The 23,621-nt window shown below is 39.5% G+C and overlaps 1 protein-coding gene and 1 long non-coding RNA gene across 3 annotated transcripts in view; one reads left to right on the top strand and one right to left on the bottom strand.

Moving 5' to 3' along the window:
• Nucleotides 1-9,965, bottom strand: part of PPM1D (protein phosphatase, Mg2+/Mn2+ dependent 1D) — a 36,170-nt gene extending 26,205 nt beyond the window's left edge. The window contains exon 1 of the mRNA XM_037492597.1: nt 9,271-9,965. Coding sequence (XP_037348494.1) covers nt 9,271-9,742 — 472 coding nt within the window. The 5' untranslated portion in view covers nt 9,743-9,965. The remainder of the gene's footprint in view (nt 1-9,270) is intronic.
• A 205-nt stretch (nt 9,966-10,170) lies between these two features.
• The window catches only part of LOC119232538 (uncharacterized), a 33,129-nt gene continuing 19,678 nt past the window's right edge, over nt 10,171-23,621 (top strand). For both annotated transcript variants that reach the window (XR_005122143.2, XR_005122142.2), the window contains exons 1-3: nt 10,171-10,671; nt 17,557-17,644; nt 19,214-19,269. This is a non-coding gene — a long non-coding RNA (uncharacterized LOC119232538). The remainder of the gene's footprint in view (nt 10,672-17,556; nt 17,645-19,213; nt 19,270-23,621) is intronic.

Below are 23,621 nucleotides of genomic sequence, written 5' to 3'. Positions count from 1 at the left end.
AAAAAATTATTCAAAGATACAATATTAATATTTAAATTATATTTTGGGCTAAAAGCACTCATGTACAAAGAAACTCTAAAAATATTCAATAAGCCATGCTTTCCCTATTCATTTGCAATGTAACCTTTATCGTAAGCCACATTTTGCCTGGGATCTATTTCTGGACTCATTCTACTAAAATATTCGTGGCTCTTTTCAATACTTGGGAGTTTAAGTATCCCCCAATTATTATTCTTTCTCCAAATTCTAAGTATTTTTTCCAAATAAACTTTAGAACTCGCAAAATTAAAAAAACAAACTCTTGAGGTTTTGATTGAAACTACAAAGAATATAGTAAAGAATCCAACATCTTTAAAATTTGTTTCCCTTGAGTTTTCCTCCTTACATTTTAATATTTTAAGAATGACTTAAAATTAAATGACATAAAACCAGGAGCATATGAAAGCACAATCAGATACTATATAGAAACTCTGACTTGAAAACAATTTCCAAAGTAAGGCTATTATAAATAAGTATAAGCTGCATATCTTCTTTGTGAAAAATTTTAAATGTGGGGTGTTACTATATATAGACTCATTTAACTCTCAGACAGTAGGTACTCTCATTATCTCTATTTTAGAGATAAGGATACTCTGGCATAAAGAGGTTTATCCAAGATTATAAAGTAGTAAGTAGAAAATTGAGCTTAGAACCCAAGCAATACAACTGTAGAGCACCTCCTCATCAATATATTGACAGTTCTTAGTAAATCCTAATGCCAAAATGGTATGGAGATATGGAAGCACTTTGAAAACCACCATCAAAAGACAGACTTTTTAACAAACTGGCAAAATTTCTTTTGAAAGAACCGGCATAAACTACCAACAAGAAACCTATTGCTCCCAAATTGCTATAAATAAGGTCATTCTCCTACAACAAATCATTAAAATCAGGAAACCAACATTGATAGTGTGAATGTTAATTTTCAAAACTTCATGAGGTCAAGAGGCTAGAAAGAGTGCCCACGCATGCATAAATCAGCAAACTACAGGACCCAATATCCCTATCATCTTTCCATGAAAAGTGATGCTATTTCCCACTCTGATAGAACTGGGTTTAGGGGGTGGGAGTTGTTTCTCCAGAGGTTATTTAGCAGGTTGTTAACCAGATTCAGGGAAGTGCTGAACCCTGTTTGTTGTTGGAGTAACTTACTGCTTTTATTTAAAGTCAACAATACTATACTACTAGCTAATCCATAGATAACAAATTTCATCAATTATTCTAATAATATCCTTTATAAAAAAAGGATGACAACATTCCAGTTCCCTTGTTATATTTACTTAACAGATCTCTGTAATTGTCTTTTCAATCTAGAACAATTCCTCACTGCTTTGTTGATGCTTAAGAGTACTAGGTCAATCATTTCAAGATTGTCTCTCAGCCTGGATTTGTTTCATTTTTTAGTTGTATTTGTATTCAGAGTATGCATTTTTGGCAGAAATACCACGGAAATGTTAATTGTGTGTTCACTGTCAGTAGTATACGATTTCAATTTATTCCATTAAAAGTGACGTTACCCTTTACCATTCAATTAAGGTGCATTCTATCAGGTTTTTCCACTATAATCTTTTGCCTTTAGTAATCAGTAAATATTTTGTAGGGAGATAATGAAGACAATGCAAATAGTGCTGCCCCCCGCCCTAATAAAAGATATGTCCAGAGTCTGTGAGTGTGACCTTAATTGGGAAAAAGATCTTTGCAGATGTAATTAGGTTAAGGATTTTAAGAGATTATCCTGGACTATAGTGGGTCCTAAATTTAAAATCAAATGTTCTTAGAGAGAAGAGAAGGAAAGAAGACAGAGAGGAGATAATATAAAGGTAGAGGAGATTGAATAATGCATCCACAAGTGAAGAAATACCAAGGATTGCAGCCACCAGAAGCTAGGAGGGAGCTTGGAAGAAATTCTCCCTCTGAGCCTCCAAAAAGGAACCAACCCTGCTGACACATCTTGATTTTTGGTGTCCAGAACCATGAGAGAATAAATTTTGTTGCTTTAAGCCACCCAGTTTGTGTTCATTTGTTACAGCACCTCTAGGAATGTAATAAAATTCTGTTTATCACATTTTAACTACTAGCTAGCATTCATTGATATTTCTTGGCTGAACCAATCAAGATGGCTACCAAATGTGGTTTTCTATTTCTATCATTCTTTCTACATTTAATAAAAACATTTATTAGTGGACATTAGTGGACATTATACTGTAAAGAAAAGTTTTACATCTATGTTAGTATTTAAATCAGGCTATCATTATTTTTTTTTTTTATAGAGGCATGTTTTTATTTATTTATTTATTATATTTGTTTGTTTTGTTTATACATGCACTGGGTACAGTCAGAAGCGCGGGAGGGTGAGAGAATTCACCAGAGCCAGAGTGGGGAGCAGAGCAGGCAGAAGGACTGAAGTACGCTGCTGAGGGGAGCAGCGGGTGGCAGGAGAGGTCTGCGCACCATGTGGGATCCTCCTCCGGTGGCTGGTGAGCAGCCGGGGATCGAACCGGCGCCGCAGAGGCCGCGGGCAGCTTCGCAACCCAGCGCTCAACCGCTGCGCCACCGGGGAGGCCCCAGGCTATCATTATTTGTAAGAGCCCAGAACCACTGACAAAACAAGTTTACATCAATAGGTAAATGGATAAAAAATGGTTGTATATTTAAACAATGGAATACGACTCAGTAATAAAAAGGAATGAACTATTGATATATAAAACAATGTGGATGTAACTCAAAATAATTGTGCTGAGCTCTCCGGTGAATCCTCTCATCCCCCCCCACCCCCCCCCCCGCACCTCTGGCTTACACCCCAGCTCGTGTATGCATAAATCAATCAATCTTAAAAAGAAAAAATAGGGCCTCCCTGGTGGTGCAAGGGGTTAAGACACACAGCACTATGAAGCTATCCGCAGCCACTGCAGCATGAGTTCAATTCCCGGTCAGGGAGCTAACCCACATGGCACAGCAGACCTCTCCTGACTCGCCTGCTGCTCCCCTTAGCAGTGTATTTCAGCCAATCCACCTGCTCTGTATCCGACTCTGGATCTGGTGAATCCTCTCACCCCCCACACCTCTGGTCTACACCCCAGTTCTTGTATGCATAAATCTTTTTTTTAAAAAAAAGATATTTTGTTCATTAATAAATATTACTAATAAGCTAAAAACAGAAAGGTTTTTGTAACCTATATAACAAAGCATTAGTATTCAAACTACATAAAAGAACATGTAAGTCAGCAAAAAATTCATAACATGGGCAAAAAAAATTTAAGTTTCATAAAAAGAAATAGTAATAGCCTACATAAACATGAAAGGTTGCTCAATAACCTTATTAGTAATTGGGACAATGAAAATTAAATCCACTGAGATATAATTTTATACCTACCAGACCAACACAACAAGTTTAAGTGTTCACAAGAATATAGAGTACTCTGTACTTCTCAAGGGATATATAAAGTGGTACAAGTACTTTGTAAACCAACTTGACAATATCTAATATAGTCTAAGAAGTACATACCCTATGACCCAGCCAGAGCGGGATGAGTAAAACTTTCTATAAAGGACCAGAGAGTAAATACTTTCAGCCTTGGAAACTATATGGTACCTGTCACAACTATTAAAACTCTGCTGCTGGAGCATTAAAGTAGTCACAGACAATATACAATGTACAGTCATGGCCATGTCATAATAAAATCGTATTTACAAAACAGATGGCAGATCAATTTGGCCCATAGGCCTTAGTTTGTCAAATCTTGATCTAGAGAAACTCTCCAACACACATGAACAAAAAAAAAAAAAGGACATATACTGGAATGATCCCAACACTGTTATTTTTAATTATAAATGAGTGGAAACCTAAATATTTGTCAAAAATATTTATACTATTCGTAAATGAACATGACCAAACTAGAACTCATGTATCAACATGTATTGAACAAAACTATAATGAATGAACCAAAAAGGAAGACCCAGAGGACACATATATTATCATTTACATACATTATAAAAACATGCAAGATGTATTACATACTGTTTGCCAATATATACTGACACAATATTATAAATAAAGATTTAGGAATGATAAACAGTGTGTTTATCATTGGAGGAAAAAGGATGTGAATTAGAATTAGTAGAATTAGAGAGGAATTCAACAATATCAGTAATATTTTAATTTTTAGATTGTGTTTATCATACCATTCTTTGTATTTTTTCATATTTCTGAAATATTTCATAATATAGCTTAAGGAGTTAAAGAAATCTAGTTTTACTTGTATAAGGCAGAAGATAATTAATAATTTATTAAATTGCTTCTCTTTTCACTAAAGTATATCACTTCCGTGGCAGCAGAGATCATCCAATACTTATCCAAAGTATTGACAGGTTAACAAAATTAGAAAAAATTGGCATTCTTCAGAACACATGATGTGTAAAAGGGTAAAAGCCTTGATAGAAAAACTGCAAATAGCAAATCAAAATATAGTTTTAAAATCCTATTATTTGAGACGTTCTCTTCAATTGTATTCCATCATGTTTTCCCTCTATCCCTTCCATTCTTCATCTATGTCTCTTTTTCAATTTGAAACTAACAGTATGAAAGTTACCTACCAAATCTAGAACTAACAATTTAGGTTAAGACCAGTTCATTAATAATTCCTTTAGTCATATAAGCAAAAGCACTGACAATAGATTCAAACAGATATGTACCTGTATACATCCATGTTTATAGCAACAGTATTCACAGTAGTCAAAAGGTAGAAACAGTTCAAATGTCCATCAATAGATAAACGGGTGAACAAAATAAGACATACAAACACACATATATGATAGACCATTATACCACTTTAAAAAAGGAAATTCTTGGCGCTGGAAGGGATCATGCTCAGCGAAATAAGCCAAAAAGAAAAAGAAAAATACCGGATGGTCTCACTCATAACAGGAATCTAGAAAACTTAAATAAGGGACCAGGAAAATGAATAACTATAAGAAAGTGAAAATCAAAATCAACAAAAAATTATGAACCAGAGACACTTTTAGGGGGGCGGGGGTGGGAGGGGAGGGATTGGGGTCAGAATGGGGGGGCTGCAATTGTATGGGGAATATAACAATAAAATTTATTATTTAAAAAAAAAAAATAAAAAAGGAAATTCTGACACATGCTACAACATGGATAAATCTCAAAGACTTTATGCTAAGTGAAATAAGATACAAAAGGTTAAATATTGTGTGATTACACTTCTATGAGGAACACAGGATAAATGAACTCAGTGACAAAGTAAAACAGAAGTTACCAGAGGTAGAGAAAGAGGGTAAAGGAAGTTTATTGCTTAAAGAATACAGAGTTCCTGTCTGGGATAATGAACAAATTCTAAAAATAGAAGAGTGGTGATGGGAGCACAATATTGTGACTATATTTAATGCCACTGAATTGTATATGCAAAAATGGATAAAATGGTAAATTTTATGCCATGCATATTTTACCACAAGTCAATTGAATCTTTATAACCACAGAAATTCAACTAAACTAGTAGCTACTTTAGGCAAGGAATTCCATGGCCAACCTTAAGAGATTAATTATATTAAGTATAAGGAAATATCTTTGCCCCTGAAGACCAATATTTATCTGAGAGGCAAATCAACATTGTGGCTGTCTCACAATGGTCTATGTGATCTTATCAGGAATTTCACAAGGCCAAAACTATCTTCATAATAATTCTAAGAGTTTACTTGCCCCTTTCTCTGTGTTGATATTTTCACTGAAGATTCAAAAGCAATGGTTAAAAAGACTGCTAGTGTCTTAGCAGAAATGAAAGCAGTGGCAACAAATTGAACCAGTTGTCATTCTCTATAGTCACTCTACAGTCATTCAGTTTAAAAAAATAAACAAAAAATAAACACCAGTTTCACTTAAGAATGCCCTTGATAACACAAAAATTTTATTAAATCTCCATCCATGAATACATGGCTCTTCAGTACTCTGTATGAAAAAAAAGGGAAGTATGCCCACACCAGACTTCTACGGCTACTGAGAGAAAAAGCAGATTGTGTTATGAAAAGAACTAGTCACACACATTTTTTTTTACAATCATTTTTACTTGAAACGTTGATAAATTGTGTTACTAATACTTGACCAGTCGTCATACATTTTCTTCAAAATGAACAGCTTTTCACTTCAAGCAAAAACTAACGGTATTAGTTGCCAGTGATAAATTTCTAGATGCTGCTTTTAAAAAAACTCACATTTTGGGAAATGTGTGTATGTCCACTACAGTGAACTTGACAGCTTCCCAATCTTAAAACTTGTTTCACAAGATCAATGATAATAATAAGTGTGATGCTTTGATATTACATAAAAAAATACATCAATGTTTGAAAGATTTGCCTGACTCAGTGAACAATTTTTCAAATGACCATGTCACACATTTCACTGGATAAGATTCAAAACACAAGAGACCAATGGATCTTGAGGTAAGAATACAAAAAGTTGATCAAGGTTTCCGATTCAATTTTGACTTATCTAAAAAACTACTACTTTGGTAACAGAATATCCATAATCATCTGAAAAAACTAATAAACTACTCCTCCCTTTTCCCACTACATATGTGAATGTCTTTTCTTTATATACTCAGACACACAGCACAAGACTGATGCAGAACAGATATGAGTTTTTTTGGGCAATATTTCTTATTTTGGAAGAGTGATTTTTCATTTAAAAATATTAACATATAGTGAGTTTTGTGTTTTTTATTTATTTTTTTTTAAATTTTTTTTTTTTTTAAAGATTTGTTTATTTATTTATACAAGCACTGGGTACAGTCAGAAGCGCGGGAGGGTGAGAGAATTCACCGAGCCAGAGCAGGGAGCAGAGCAGGCAAAAGGACTGAAGTACACTGCTGAGGGGAGCAGCGGGCGGCAGGAGAGGTCTGCGCGCCATGTGGGACCCTCCTCCAGTGGCCGGGGAGCAGCCGGGGATCGAACCAGTGCTGCAGAGGCTGCGGGCAGCTTCGCAACCCAGCGTTCAACAGCTGCGCCACCGGGGAGGCCCGAGTTTTGTGTTTTTTAATAATCAACAAATATTTTTCAGTTGACTGATGTCGCCCATATAAACAAAAGCTATTTGGGTTCTCAATCACTTAGGAGTACAAACGCTTCTAAGAGGAAAAAGTTTCAGTGCCATAACACTGCCATAACCCAATGAGCACTATAAACAGAACAAAGGAAGCTTAATTCCAAAAACGTCTGCAGTGAATAAAATATACACCTGGAGGCAGAGGAGTCTATTTTTTAGTTTGGGATGGGGGACGAAGGACAATTCAAGAAACTGCATTATTTCAATGTACCCTAGAAAAAGGTAAGTAGACTAAATATGACAGAAATTTGGGTAGCATAAAAGTAAACAGGGTTTCTGAAGATAGACTAAGAGGGGCTTGGTCTATAGATTACAAACTGCAAAGTTTATTTTATAAACATGAGAAGCCATCCACGAATTTGAAACTGAAGAACAAGTCTTTTAAAAATTATACCTACTGTGTCAAGACTTTCATATACCAGTATATCTTTTTTTTTTTTTTTTTTTTTAGTTCAAGTTTTGAGGATGGTGAATGAGGTTTAGTTGTGAAACAAAGCAAACTTTAACATTTGTTTGGTGTGTAAGGCTCTAAACCATGCCTCATAAAAGAAAAAGGTTGATTCAGAAAGTACCTGAATGTAAAAAACCAAACATTCACATTTAACGGTATGGTCCCTGATTTAAAAAAAAAGTCAAGTAACAGGGTTTATACTTTATCCTTTAATTCAAACAAATTCATGTTACACCAAGTGTACCGCAAATTAAACAAGACTCTAAATAGCTTTTTTGGGTCTGATCTTCCTCTATTTTGTCTTGCTGTCCACACCTGTTTGACCTGCAGGCTATGAAATGACGTTTTTGGAATATACTGCATTGCTTTCAGCCTGGCTATGTCGACACAAAAACAAAACAAATCCATAATAGGGGCCTCTGGGATTGGATGGGAAACGCCTTCCGCTGGAGGACTGGTTGTTCTATGAGTCAATCAAGTAATTCTTGGCAGAAAGTCAAGCAAATACAAAACAGACTTTGAAAGAAGCTAGTCGACAACTCTACGATAATATCGTTTAAAAACGTTCTGTATTTGATCAATCTTCACACTCTTTTCGTACGTCTCTGTCCCACTGCTGAAAATAAACCAACATTATCCTACCATAAACAAGTGAATTAAAAAAAAATAAGAGATACTATCTTCTCTAAAAAAGATTCATGGCATTCATTCGCTGCAATGGATAAGCAACTTACAACCCTGTAAGCTATCACGTTGAGTTGCTTTAGAAAGTATTTTAAAGCTTCGGTGAACCTAACAGTTAAACCAAGTATGTCTAAGTTAAGGTCTCTATCTCTTTTTAGCATATCAGCAAATCCTTATCTCTGGCTGCTCTGAAGGGCACTTACACATTGTAAGTATTTTCAACTTGGAACTGAGAACTCTTTGACAGTTAGGAACTAGCTAAGGCAGCTACCCCCAAAATTGTATTTTTAAAAAAACCCCAGCAGAATTTAACGGACACCCCTAATATGGGGCCAGTTTCAGAGATTAACAAAGTATTCATTTTTCATTTTTCACCAACAGCACAAGCATAAAGATCCGAAAAAAACATTTCACGATCCCAAGCGAATTCCTTCCAAAATGTTAAGCAGCCGGATGAGCGCGTTCAGCCTCCCTAAACCAGCCTGCGCTTTGCTCCAACTCCCAGACACCGGGGGTCAATTTGGAGAAGTGACGCCGCCGATAAGAGGTACGCGGTGGAGACAAGTGGCTCCAGAGCAAACTATGACACTCAATTTTGTCATCTCTCCCTTTCTTGGCGCGGCCCAGGCAGCAACGCGTATTCCCTTCATCTTGGGGCCAAAATCTGGCGCCAGGTTTCAAATTCATTTCGGCGGCTGTCATCAAAGGGGAGCCGCGAGGGGCGAGCCCAGCTCCCCATTGATCCTGGGAGGGTGCAAACAGGGAGAGAAGCGCTCCCAGGACGACAGCAACCCCACCCGGGGCCCCTCAGCTCGCCCGGACCTCCCCGCTGCGAAGCCGCCGAGCGCGAGAACAATCTTCACCCCCAGCCCTGGACGCTCGGGTCGCGCCCTCCTCGCCGGGCGCCCACGCGGCGCGGGTGCCAGCAAAGCCCTCGAGTGCCCGGGAGAGCAGCGGGAGCCCCACCAGCCCGGGAACTTACCCAGTTTCTTCCACATGGCGAGGTGACAAGCCAGGAAACCTTTGCGGATGGCAGCGCAGACCTTCGCCGGCTCGGACGAGGTGAACCCCTTCTGCTTCTTGATGAAACCCCACAAATGTTCCCGGGCAAACTGTGCCGCCTCCCGCCCGCCGTGCCCGTCGCACACGGCGAAAAACGCCACCGAGGACCGGCGCCGGCAGCAGCGCGCGGCAGCCGGCGAGGCCGCGGCGTCCGGGGGACGGTCTCGCGCTTCCCGGGCTCCCCCCGCCGGGCCCTTCCCCGAGGCGCCGCCGCCCGCCAGGGCCGGCGGTGACGGCTGCGGCGGCGACAGCGGAGCGACGGGGCGGCGCGGCGAGGGCGTCTCTTCAGCCGTCGGCTCGGGCTCCACCACGATCTGAGTAACGTCCTCCATGTACTTCCTCCCGCCCTGGTCGGAGAAGACGCTCACTCCCAGCGAGTACAGCCCCGCCATGGCCGGCTGGCCGGGATCCCGCCGGCCCCACGCAGCCCGCCGAATCCCGCGGCGGGAGACGCGCTCCGGGCCCGCCGGCCAACTATTGTTTATCTTCGACGACGCCGCGGAGGGGAGGGGGGCCGGCCCGGAGGGGGGGGCGCGCGATGTCGAGACTTGTCCGCGAGAGCTGGGCCGGAGCGCTAGGGCGAGAGGAGCCCAGCAGCTGCGCCTGCGCAGTGCGCTTCCCTCGCCTGCCGGCGCCCACCACACAAATCAGACGTTCTCCCCCGCTGTCGTCACTCGGCTCTCTGGGGCCAGCCAATCGGGAGTCGAGTTGGAGCTAGCCCGCCGCCCCGCCCCGCCCCGCCCTGGCTCCTCCCAGCAACGGCCGCGCTCCCTCCGCCCCGCGCGGCCGCTGGGCCCGCGCGCTGCCGGGCTCGCCTCCCTTCGCCGTGGAAAACCCCTCCGGGTTGTCGGCGGGTGCGGAGCGCTCGCCGAGCGGCCGGGGCTGTCGCGTCTTTTCCTCTGTCCCGCGGAGTGTAAGGCGGCCTGCTGCTCTGAGCGGCTCGCCGCCGCCAGGCGGGAAGCCGTGTAGGCTTGGGCCTCCCACGGGTGTGGAGACTCTGAGGAGAAAGACCTTGCAGTCCTTGAAGTGAAATGGCGGGAAAGCTCACTTGGCAAGGTCGTTTGCGAACGCACTGGAAAAGTGTGGCACTTGGGAGCAGCATCTGGGTGGAATTTATCTGACTGGGCATACAGCATTCTCTCCGTGTGTGTCACTTCACGTTGTCACTCGAAAATAGCTTCTACAAAAACTGCCGAGCGCTCCTGTGCTCGGGTAATCATTTGCTTAAGGTCCCTGCTCCTCGCCCAGCAGGTTGCCCTCCAAGCGCCAAAACCTTAAAACGGATTTCCACGGAATTAAAAATAAGCCTCAGACTGGGCAGGTTAGTGTCTTCTCAACAGCGGACGTTCTTGTAGTGATTCTTTTTCAATTTCAGTTTTCCAGTTTGCGATGTGCTCACCATCCACTCCCTTGTGCCCTTTCTTTTTTTTTTTTTTAAATAATAAATTTTATTTTTATATTCCCCATACAATTGCAGCCCCCCCATTCTGACCCCAATCCCTCCCCTCCCGCCCCCGCCCCCCTAAAAGTGTCTCTGGTTCATAGTTTTTTGTTGATTTTGATTTTCACTTTCTTATAGTTATTCATTTTCCTGGTCCCTTATTTAAGTTTTCTAGATTCCTGCTATGAGTGAGACCATCCGGTATTTTTCTTTTTCTTTTTGGCTTATTTCGCTGAACATGATCCCTTCCAGCGCCATCCATGTTGCTGCAAATTGCATGTGTTTATCTTTTTTGAATGCTGAGTAATATTCCATGGTGTATATGTACCATATCTTCTTGATCCAGTCATCTATTTTTGGGCATTTGGGTTGTTTCCAAAGCTTAGCTATTGTAAACAGTGCTGCTATAAACATAGGGGTGCAGGTGTTCTTTGGAATTGATGTTTCTGTGTCCTTTGGGTACTACTGTTAACATTTTGTACATACCAAAGTTTTACCATTTTCCCAAGTGACAATGCTTCCCTTCCAGTTTTACTTCATTAGGTAAAATCCAAATAGAACAAATTCATCTAATGCCTTCCTAGGAGGAAAGGGAGAAACTTCGTGGAGTGTCTCAGGAGCTCTACTGAGGTTCCACAAAATTTCCTTGCATCAGTCAAATGACAGGCTACCAAATTTGTATTTGAATTTAGATTTTTGGGAAGCTTTGCCATAAATATCAGAAAATTAACAGAAACAACAATATTCAATGTCTATGAAGGCACCAGCTTAGTTTAGTAGCACAGTGTTGACAATCAAACCATATCTTTTTGTTTTTCTCATAACCGGAGACTCTTTTTTTTTTTTCCAACGTCTATGGGCACCATGTATACCAATCTGTCAATCACTGGAGGTCAAGACAGACAGAAGGACATACAGACATACAACATATAGACAAAGACAGTTTTTTTAGTTATGCCACGTAGAATATGTTATGTAACTGCAGTTTTACTCCATAGGTTCAGAAAAAAAAAGTCAAAGTCCAAAAAAAATGTGGAGTGTTGCTGGCAGAAAAATTTCCAGTTGTCATCCTACAAACCTAAGACTTTGGAAATAGGAAGGAAAAGTTTTATTAATCACAAGAGTTACATGACCTTGTTTATCACCTTAGGGTTTTCAGTGTTGAAGACTTTTTATTAGAAGTCAATCCTGGGGTATTCTGTACAGCAACTGAAAGAATAAAAGTTAACTTTTAAGCAAAAGGAGTCATCTCTTGTTAGCCACCAAGCAGGCACTCCTTGGGTTTCCTGGAATAGAACCTGAAAAAGCAAAATCAAATTATCAGTAATTAACTTTCAATTAAAAGGAGTCATCTCCTTACTTCTGTTAGCCACTCTGGGACAGAAGCTGAAAGAGCAGATTCAACATCTAAGCACGGATTACCCCTCCCCCACACTAGGGAGGGACAACAACAACACAGGTATGAAAACCTGGTACAGTTACATGATGCACCCTAAAGAGTGCTTTCCATAACAGACCTTCCTCAGTAGGAAGCAGAAACTTAGAATCTTGTCTTACACCAGCAATTGAACAAATCCAGTATTCAAAATGGCAAACATGCCCAAAACAAATTCTGTAGACAAAATTCACAGTAGCAAATCCTTTCAGACTCAAACAAAATCTTGTTAATTTTTCTGATCCAGACTTTGCAAAAATTCAAGTTATCTCCAAGAATCCATCAAGGGGCCTCCCTTGGTGGTTCAGCAGTTGAGCGCTGGGCTGTGAAGCTGCCCGCAGCCTCTGCAGCGCCGGTTCGATTCCCGGCCGCTGGTGAGGGTCCCACATGGTGCGCAGACCTCTCCTGCCGCCCGCTGCTCCCCTCAGCAGTGTGTTTCTTCGTCAGCCTGCCTGTTCTGTTCCCCACTCTGGCTCTGGTGAATTCTCTCACCCTCCCGCGCTTCTGACTGTACCCAGTGCTTGTATAAATAAATAAATAAATCTTAAAAAAAAAAAAAAGAATCCATCAAGGATACCAGCAATTACCAGTTACTGCTTAAGGCTACCCAGGCATACATTTGCTAATTTAAACACCACTGCTCCACAATTGGCTGGCAAAATGCATCAGGCAGAGAGCAGGAAGTAGCCAAAGACAAAGCAACATACCACTGAAGAACCATTATTGCCTTTAGAAATGCTAATGAGACAGCAGAGATTACAAAAAGAAAGAAAAAAAAAAGTTCCAAAGTCCTAGCAACAAGAACCTCTGAATTTTATAAGAGCACTCCAAGTGGCCTCAGACGCCATCTTTGATCTGGCCACATGGTCCAATGTACTGCCTAATCTTTTGAGTAAAACTGGCACAGAACAATTTCCACAAATTAAAATCTCTTAGCAAGTCACTACAAACAAATTACACACAAACACACAGAATCTTCACAAAGCCCAAGCCAGTTTTTCAACAGCAAATCGACATATGAAACAAACACACTGGAGAAACCAAAAATCACATTTGCGCTTATGGTAGCCAGTGCCATAGGGAAGCCCAATTTCCCCATGGTGCTGACTAACCACGGATGGCTGTCCTAAATCTTCGTGGTCGCCAAATCTGTTATAGGACAGGGAGAGGGGCAGCCCAAAACCCCGCAAACCTGCCTATTCTAAATGGGTTCTGCCATCCGCCGCATCAATACAGAACATAGGAGACTTTAATGGGAAGGAACTTTAATAAAACTAGGAAACAATACAGGTAAGGCAAAGAATCTAGTTTCTAAATGAAGCACCCAAGGTTACCCGTCCCTTCGTGGGTAAAAGTCCATCCAAATGGGATTGGCCCAGAACAAGGCCCCAAAGCCTGCTACAAGTCTAAAGCATCTTCCAGTGGGGACCCACAGAAAAGGGTCACAAACAACCGGACAAGCCCAGAAGGAAAAGAGCAAAATCAACATCAAGATAAAAGCTGCCATGGTCACCTCCCCACGGGTCTCACCCACATCTGTGTCACCCAGTCCACGACCAAAAGACAAGCGCAGTTTCTTCACGTGTCTCTAGGCTCCATGCGCCTCCTCCAGGTCTCCTGGCTCCATCCTGCTTCCTACCCCTTGTGCCCTTTCTTCCCGTAAGGCCTTGGAGATTTGCAAAGGGAACCATACTAGTACAGAAATAGGAACGGAAAAGATACGCATACAAACAGCTGATCCAAGGGATACAAGTAGACAAAGTCTTTGTAGCAATATAAATAAGCAAAATGAGCTCAATCTGTAAAGAATCAGATCAGTTTTTAAAACGTAGTCAAAATATCCCCTGCGCCAAAATGCACTACACCAGATGGTTCTAGAGTGTGAAAGTACTTGGAAGAATCCCAGCTTGTTTTGAAAGATGATCCACAAATCTGCTATCAAAACCTACAGTTAAAACCTAGACAGAAACCTATAGGCCATATTTTATAACGAGGCCAAAATCCTAAATGAAATACTAGCAATTCTAATCCAACACCTTCCATACAAAGACTTGCAAGAGAGAACAGTTTGTGTAGCACCATATCCTTCATTAAGGAGTTTTCCCAGCTCCACCCCACTACCCCAGATGACAAGAAGTTGGGTTTTTTTTATTTTATTTATAAATCTTTTTCACTCAGTCTCCACCACTAACCTCCAGGTCATCCATCATTACCCTGATTAATATATATAGGGTCCTCTCAACTTACATTCATCGGGCCTGTGTCCCACTCTTCACCAACCATGGTAGCCATTTCACTCCACACTTGATAGTTGAACAGCTGTAATCAGCCATTTTCCCTTTATTCTTCACCTTCTTTAAATGATCCCCATTAACTTTCTGTTCCAAATGGCAACTGGAACCTGGCAAAACTACTGCTCTGGCAACTTTCTGAATACAAGAGGTTGTTTTTTTCCCTTCATAGCTCTTCTTATCTTTGAAGCTACTTCTCATGTTGCCTTCAAATCATTTCCTTCCTCCTTCAGAAGCATAGACTCTTTTAAAGTTAATACAAGCCACCACTACACAAAGGCGTCACCTACAGATCCCTGGTAACGCCCCTTTTATGTTTGCGGTTCACTGTCTTCCACTACTTGTCATTTCTCAGCCTCTTCATTTTTTTTTTAATTAATATTTAAAAAAATTTTATTTTTTAAATATTTTCAGAGCCACCATAGCTCTAAAAACTGTCTGTTGATGACTCCCAAATCTGTATCTTCTCTCTTGAACATTACCCTGAATTTCAGACTCTGAGCAACCATACACTTGAGAGTTCCCCATAGAGATCTAATGGGTATTTCAACTTAACATGGTAAAACAAGTTCTTGATTTCTCCTTATCTGTTCCCCTCTCAGCCTTACCTATATCAGTAAGCATCACCATCTACCTACCACCTTCAAACCAAAAAGCATAGTTCTATTCCTCTTTTTTCCACCTGTCTTCCCCCTTCTTCTGCCCCTCCCCCAATTTCCAATTATTCTAATTCATTAGTGAATCCTTTTCACTAAATCTTCAAAATCCATACTGAACCCACTACTTCTCACTATCTCCAGGCTACAAGGCCCATCCACGTCACCATTACCTTTTACTTAGACCACTACATTAGTCTCCTCACAAACCTTTCTTTCACACTTAGTTTCACTTCTCTGCAATTCTTGATCTTTCAAAACGATAAATCAGAGAAGTGATTTACTACTCAGTACACTTAGTGACATCCCATCACGTTTAAAATCTGGTGCAAACTCTTTTTGAAGGCCTACAAGGTTGATTTGGTCCCTAAATGTCTAACATAATTTCATAAGGGTTTTTCCCCCTTCCCTTCTTTGAACAAGCCAAGCTATTAGGGTCTTTTGTATTGGCTGTTCCCTCTCTTTAGAATGCTCTTTCCACTATTATCAGCTTTACAAACTGAATTCTTCTTACTATTCAGATCTGAGTTTAAATATCAAGGAACTTTCATAACCATATAGCCTAAAGTAACTAATGGTTTTCTATCCTCTAGCCCCAGTTTAATTCTCTGCAGAAGACTTCACGAGCTAATCTTTTTGTTAGTTTATTTGTGTATTGACTCTCTCAATAAGAGTACAGGCACCACGAGACCAGGCAACTTGTCTTGTTCACTGCACTATCCTCTGATCCTAGAACGAAAGTTGTTAAGTGCATTGATTAATTTACTCATTTGGCAAGAAATGTTTAAAACTGATATGAAGAAAATGAAGAAACTTTACCAGAAGAAAAATAAATCTCTAAAAAAGTGGAAAAATATATCACATTCCTAGATGAGCAGCTTAATTTGTCCAAATTAATCTACAAATTTATTATAATTTTAGAATTTATTATAATTTTAGAAGTTGATTCCAAATTCCTGAAAGTTTATTACAAGTTGATTTTAAAATTTATCCAGAAAATAAAATAGATAAGAACACAAAGATGTTATTGAAAAAGAAAACTATTGAGATAATTAGTTACTCTACAGGTATCAGAATATTTTAAAAGGATGGCGGTGTCAGAGAAATGAGCAAATGAATCTGTAGAATAGAACAGAGGGTCCAGAAAAGGATTGATGCATGTATGGGAAGGGGAGCATATGATGAATATGGCATTTCAAACAGTTGAGGAAAGGACTGATTATTTACTAGCTAATATTAGGATGCCTAGTTATCCCTTTGTTGGGACATCTCATTATCCTTAAAGGGAAAAAAAGTGAAGTTCTTATACCAGTTTTTAAATATTAGTGAGTGAATTAAAGAGCTAATTTTTTTCTTTAAAAATTTATTATTTATACATACAAGAACTGGTATAGGCCAGAAGTTTGGGGGAGGGGAGAGGGGGGCTGTGAGAGGATTCACCAGAGACAGAGCAGCGAACAGAAGAGGCAGATCTACTGAAATCTACTGCTGAGGGGAGCAGGGGTGAGACAGGAGAGGTCTGCTGTGCCTTGTGGATACCTCCCTGGCTGGGGATCAAACTCATGTTGCAATGGCTGGTGGTGTCTTGATAGCACTGAGACTTTAACCTCTGGGCCACCAGGGAGGCCCTAAAGAGCTTAATTAAGAAAATGGTATAAATGTACATGAAGAAATTATGATTTTTTTCACCTATCAGACTGACAAAAACCTTTTTTTTTAATTTTTTTAACATTTATCATTTTTTACATTGTTTTAGACAATATTTGCTTCCCCCCACCCCCTCAGATTGAGTCCCCATAGAGTTTCCTTCCCCAAGGCACCCATGCACCATCACCACAGTCCCTGGTGCTCCTCCCTCCCTCCCTCTCTCCCTCCCTCCCTCTCTCCCCTCTCCCTCCTACTCCCCTGCAGTATGTCTCTGGTTTATAATTGTCTGTTTTTGCTTTGTTGTGTTTTGTACTGTTATAATTTTTTTTTTACACTGATGTCTTATTTGGTTCCCCTACATTCCTGTTATAGGTGAACCATCCGATATTTTTCTTTTCCCTTCTGGCTTATTTCACTGAGCATAATTCCTATCTAGCTCCATCCAAGTTGCTGCGAATGGCATGAGTTTATCTTTTTTGATTGCTGAATAATATTCCATTGTGTGTGTATACCACATCTTCTTGATCCAGTCATCTATTTTTGGGCATTTGGGTTGTTTCCAGGTTTTACCTATTGTAAATAATGCTGCAATAAACATAGATGTACAGGTGCTCTTTTGAATCACTGTTTGACAAAAACCTTTTAATTTTGATAATATATATAGCTGGGAAAGGTATGGAGATAATCAATTCTCATCAGCTGTTAGTGGAAATATAATTTGATATTTCTATTTCAGTCTATATCAGCTGAAATTTAAACTACACATGTTCTTTGGCCTAGAAGTTGACTGCTAGGAATTAACCATATAAATATCTTTGGAAAAGGTATGTATATAAGAGCTTTCATGACAGCAATGCTTATCATAGCAAGTTAATACTTTTTTAAAATACTGGAAGAAAATGTGGGATAAAATATACTCAAAAAAGAAACAAAACCTCTTAACTCTCTTCTCTTATATTCCCACTGGTTTTATGTTTAAAATGTCCTTTTTTACTTCTGAGATTAAATAGGACTAACATTTCATGTTTATCCCCCGAAAACATGATTAAATCCCCCGAAAACATGATTAAAATGTGTTTCTGTGTTCAAGTTTATATGGAATTATTTTGGCATGAGCTGAATTTGAATTTTTTCCACATTAGTATGTTTCCCAATGTCTTTTGTAAAATGACTTTTTTTTATTTATTGGTTAGTGATACCACCATTATTGTATAATAAGTTTTTATGTATCCTTGGATCTTCAGGGGTAATTCTTTTTTTTATACTTTATAAACATTGGTTTATAACATTATATAAGTTTCCAGTATGACATTATATTTTGATGTCTTTATACACTGTATCTTGATCACCACTTAAAGTCTAATTTCCATCCATCATCTTAAAAATGACCTCCTTTACCCAGTTCACCCCCCCCATGGATTAATTGTTCCTATCCATGATTTATTGATTTGAGAGTTGTATCTTGCTTTAATTATTGAGTTCTAAATCTTCAATCATAAACTGTAAGAATTAATTTTGGAAGTAAAACAAAAAAATCTAATAAATTTGTTATTGTTTTTCCCATAGCCAGAAAATATCAGTAACATCTACTAAGTAATGGCCCATTGCTCATCTATTAAAGCCAACCTGTGTATTTAGAATTATAAGATAATGTGTCTAGAGAGATTAAATTCTATACCCTTCCCTTTACTCTGAACCATTATTCTTGTAACTCAGTATTTAGCAAAATAATCAGTCAATTCTGACTATCACTGTCACATTCATTGTGCACAAATGTAAACTGGTATGAGACACAAAATTAGAATCACTGCTGCCGGAGTCCCAAAGGTGTCAAACCTGTATGTGTTCTTAATTAGCCATGGAAATTCAATCTGTCATGTTTTCTACAGATAACTGGTTTCAGAGTCATTAATGTGGAAAGAATATTCATACCTTTTCAGATAGCGCTGCTTATATACTTGGCTTTGTTTTCTAGAGCGATCTGACCTTACTCTTGAATTTATTGCTATATCTTGAGAAAAAGTTTCATGATTTTCATTTTATTAAAAGGTAAACAAAAGTTATTTGTTTAAATAATTTGGAAATGTGTTTTGTTTCTTGAAGTAATTACGTATGACTTAATTCTGCTCGGCAATACTATTTACTCTGCTTCTGTTGGAGGTTTTAAGCTACAAATAGAGTGCCCTTGAGAATTGAAGACAAAATTAGAGAAGACTACCTTTAAGATAGGAACTAGTAAAATTTAAACACTGTGTTTGCTATTGAGTGCCAGGAAGATAATTTGGTTTCTGATCAAGGGTAAGAGTAGATTATTTTAAAACACTAACTGCCTCTTTTGTGCTAAGTTGTAAGGCATAACATTCTCCCTCCCCCCCCCCCATTTTCTTTTTCAGTGCAGTCTGTGGGATTTGAGTGAACTTAGAAGGTACTTCAGAGCTGACTTTTAAAGGTGAACTATTAAATCACCTATTTAAAGACAGGAAGCTTATTATTTTTAAAAGAATATTGGTCAAGTAGCATGAACACTTAATAACATAGTTTGCTTTTGATTTAATCTTTTATTATTCCCCTAGGATATTCTTTCAGCAAAATATTGGATTGTCCCCCTGCATACACTTTAACAGAAAAATTGATTTTACTTTCCTAGCTATTTAATACAGCACAAATTACTTAGATCTACCTCCTAAATTGTTGTTAAAAAAATAGTACTTGGGGGCCTCCCCTGGTGGCACAGCGGTTGAGCACTGGGCTGGGAAGCTGCCTGCAGCCTCCGCAGAGCCAGTTTGATACCCGCCTGCCAGCAAGGGTCCCACATGGCACGCAGACCTCTCCTGCCGCGCCCGCTGCTCCCCTCAGTAGTGTATTTCGTCAGTCTGTTCTGCTCCAGCTCTGGCTCTGGTAAATTCTCTCACCCTCCCGCGCTTCTGACTGTACCCAGTGCTTGTATAAATAAATAAATCTTTTTCTTTTTTAAATATTTATATTTTTATTTTTTTATACAAGCACTGGGTACAGTCAGAAGCGCGGGAGGGTGAGAGAATTCACCAGAGCCAGAGCAGGGAGCAGAGCAGGCAGAAGGACCGAAGTACACTGCTGAGGGGAGTAGCGGGCGGCAGGCGAGGTCTGCGCACCATGCGGGACCCTCCTCTGGTGGCCGGGGAGCAGCTGGGGATCGAGCCGGCGCTGCAGAGGCCGCGGGCAGCATTGCAACCCAGTGCTCAACCGCTGCACCACTGGGGAGGCCCAATAAATAAATCTTAAAAAAAAAAAAATAGTACTTGGAAAATGTCTAGGACAGTGTCCGCATACAATAAGCACTCTGTAACTGTTAGCTCTTATCATTGTTATTAATGATTTATTTCTGTTAAGCTTTGTCATCAAATTTTCTGAATAGTTTTATTTTTCACCTTATTCTCCTATAATCTGGATTTATCCTCTTTACCATCCAGAACCATCCACTACTTACTTCCTAATTACAAACTTGAATTCCAATTATCTTGCTCATTGACCTCTATGCTTACTTTATAGCTTTCATCACACATATACATATATGTCTTAAATGTTTTATTTTAGCATATATTAGCATATATCCATTTGCCAATCTTTTCATGTGGTGGCAAGACCTCAAGATCTTTTATTTGACTATGAGTCCACTGTTTGGAGTTAAGCATCCTTCCTTTTTCCATCAATATTACATTACCTATGACTTTTAATTTTGACTTCTTTGAAGTAGCACAGAAAACTTAAAACTGAGAAAAATTCAGAACAAAGTTTTCTCAATGCAGAATCTCCTTCTAGATTTTATGACTTCCCTAACCCACCAAATCTTTTACAGTAGTCTCACTCAAACCTAACTCTTAACAGTTTTTTTATTGATTTGCCTTTATTAAATCTTTCTAAAGCATTAGATTCAGTTTTCATAGAGAGAACTTATTTTTCCTCCACTCATATTTCATCATATTATGCAACATTTAAATATGTAATTAAACAAGAACAACTGGAACAAACAGGTTTGTGAACAAGTGTTAGCTCAGCTTGTAGGTGCAGTGCTGTCTCGTTGAATGAGAAAATTGAAGTCTAGCTTCAAAAATTCAGCATGCATTAGGTATTAGTGTCTTTTTTAGAGGCAATGAAGAACACTAGCTAATCAGACAAATCATTTAAGTGGAGATTGGTGGAAAGAACTTCTGCTGTGTAATTATTCTTGAAAGGGCTTTAATAAAAAAATGAGATGAAGTAGAAAAATTCATAGAAAATGACTGAGACTCTTGTAATGAGAATAATTTACTCTGCTGGCTTTTAAATACAATAAACTAAAAGTGAAATAAAAAATTTTCTGATACTCTAGTGGACAATTTGTGTGTTTGCCATCCAGCTCACCATTCTTTTGGTAAAATGATACAATGATTTTCTTCTAGGGAATCACTCCCTTCTCCACTCAAACTATTGGGTAGCATTAGTCCCAATCCCAGTTTTAGGCAAGGGCCCATATTAGGATAGACTAGTCAACATATTCCACCTCTGTGGCCTTATTGTTCATTAATGAAGCTCATAACTTATGCACAAGTCAAATATGAAGAGACATTTGCTGGGGTTTCTGGGAGAGAAAAGCTTATCCATGTTAATAAAATCACTGATAGAGATATTTATTTCAGGATTTGGTGTCTACCAATGTCAAATTGGGACTGCTGTAGCCATCCTGCTAACAGGAGGGAAAATAGCCTGAGATGAGGCTGACATTCAGAATAAAAGATGTGGGAGCTAGGTCCTGGTGACATTATTTCAATTTAGAATTAACTCATGACCATCTCTGGACCAACCAACATTCTTTTCAGTTTCCCTTTATTGTGAAACCAATTTGCCTTATATTTTTCTTCGCTTGCCACAAAAAGAATCTTCAATGACAAATCTGTTCCTCCTCACTAAGGAACTGGGAATGACACAATAAATCTTACTTGTTAGGACTCTGAAATGTTTTGCATTCTTCTGTGTTGCAATGTTGCTTTTATCCCAACAGTCTGTTCAGAGATTTCTGCTTCTTTGTGTTTCTTTTTGATATCCTAACTTTTGTCCTAGATTGTGCTTAGGCACTAATTTAAATTACAGTTTTTGGGCCTCCCTGGTGGCCCAAGGGGCTGGGGTGCAGCCTATGAAGCTATCTGCAGCCACTGCAGCATGAGTCCTGGTCATGGAGCTACCCATATGGTGCAGCAGACCTCTCCTGACTCCCCTGCTGCTCCCCTCAGCAGGGTATTTCAGTCACTCTGCCTGTTCTATTTCCCTCTCTGTCTCTGCTGGGTCCTCTCACCCCCTGCTCCTCTGGCCTGTGCTCCAGTTCTTGTATGCATAAATAAATAAATCTTTAAAAGAAAAAAATTAAAAATAAATTATAGTTTTTATTTTATTTTTTTAAAGATTTATTTATACAAGCACTGGGTACAGTTAGAAGCGCGGGAGGGTGAGAGAATTCATCAGAGCCAGAGTGGGGAGCAGAATAGGCAGAAGGACCGAAGTACACTGCTGAGGGAAGCGGCAGGCAGCAGGAGAGGTCTGTCCCATGTGGGACCCCTGCCCGGCAGCCAGGGATAGAACTGGCGCTGCAGAGGCTGCAGGCAGCTTCGCAACCCAGGGCTCAACTGCTGTGCCACCAGGGAGGCCCTATAGTTTTTATTTTTAAAGATTTATTTATTTATGCATACAAGAACTGGGGTCTAGGCCATGTGGGTTAGCTCCCTGGCTGGGGATAGAACTCATGCTTCAGTGACTGGAGATAGTTTGATAGTGCTGAGATTTTAACCCCTGTGCCACCAGGGAGACCCTAAATTACAGATTTTATGTATAGAGGCTTCATTGATTTCTCTGTAACAGGAAAATATTTTTGTATGTTTCCTGATTTTCTACTCCTAGAAATTCCTATAACTTCATGACTCTTTCCTCACTCATAAACTCATTTTGTATAATGCAGGAAAGTGACGTTAGAAGTTAAATATTCAGATTTTTTGTTTTAAAAATCATGGTATGCAAAAATAAGCAATTCATCAGAATCAGGTAATACAGATTTTAGAAACTTGCAGGCAGACCTCTGCAAGGATGTTCACAGCACCATTGTTTGCAAAATGAAAAAATTGAAAACATCCATCAATAGTGGAATAGATAAGAAAATGTGATGTATTCACATGACTGTGATAGCTGTTAGAGAAATGTTCTTTTAGGAAGAGTGTATCAGACATTGGTCAGCTGACCCATCAACCATTTCTACCTTCTTTCTTCATTTGCCACTTTTTATAGAGGATGAAAAGGCTAAATACTCCCTTTCTAAAAGAAAAATACCAGATGGTTTCACTCATAACAGGAATCTAGAAAACCTAAATATGGACCAGGAAAAAGAATAACTACAAGAAAGAAAAAAATCAAAATCAACAAACAACTATGAACCAGAGACACTCTTTGGGGGTAGGGGGATGGAGGGATTGGGGTCAAAATTGGGGTTGCAATTGTATGGGGAATATAAAAATAATAAAAAAAAAAAACCTCCCTTTCTAAACTTCCTATACCTAAGACACTGGGTAATAATGATCAATGAGTTATAAATGAAGTTTGTTGGGGAAATTTGGGGACAACGGCTGCTGCATTGCCTTTTGCCCTGCATACAACTGAAAGGAAATGCCGAGAGAAGTACAGAGATTCTGGTGCTAACATTTACCCCAACAGGTGTATTTTATTTATTTTTAATTTTTAAAAATATTTATTTTACTTATTTATGCATACAAGAGCTGGGGTGTAGATCGGGGAAGGGGGACA

This window comes from Talpa occidentalis, unplaced genomic scaffold (assembly GCF_014898055.3).
Source record: "Talpa occidentalis isolate TD23 unplaced genomic scaffold, MPIMG_talOcc4v2.1 talOcc4.7, whole genome shotgun sequence".
Taxonomy (NCBI): domain Eukaryota; kingdom Metazoa; phylum Chordata; class Mammalia; order Eulipotyphla; family Talpidae; genus Talpa; species Talpa occidentalis.
This window is presented reverse-complemented; position numbering and strand designations above follow the sequence as displayed.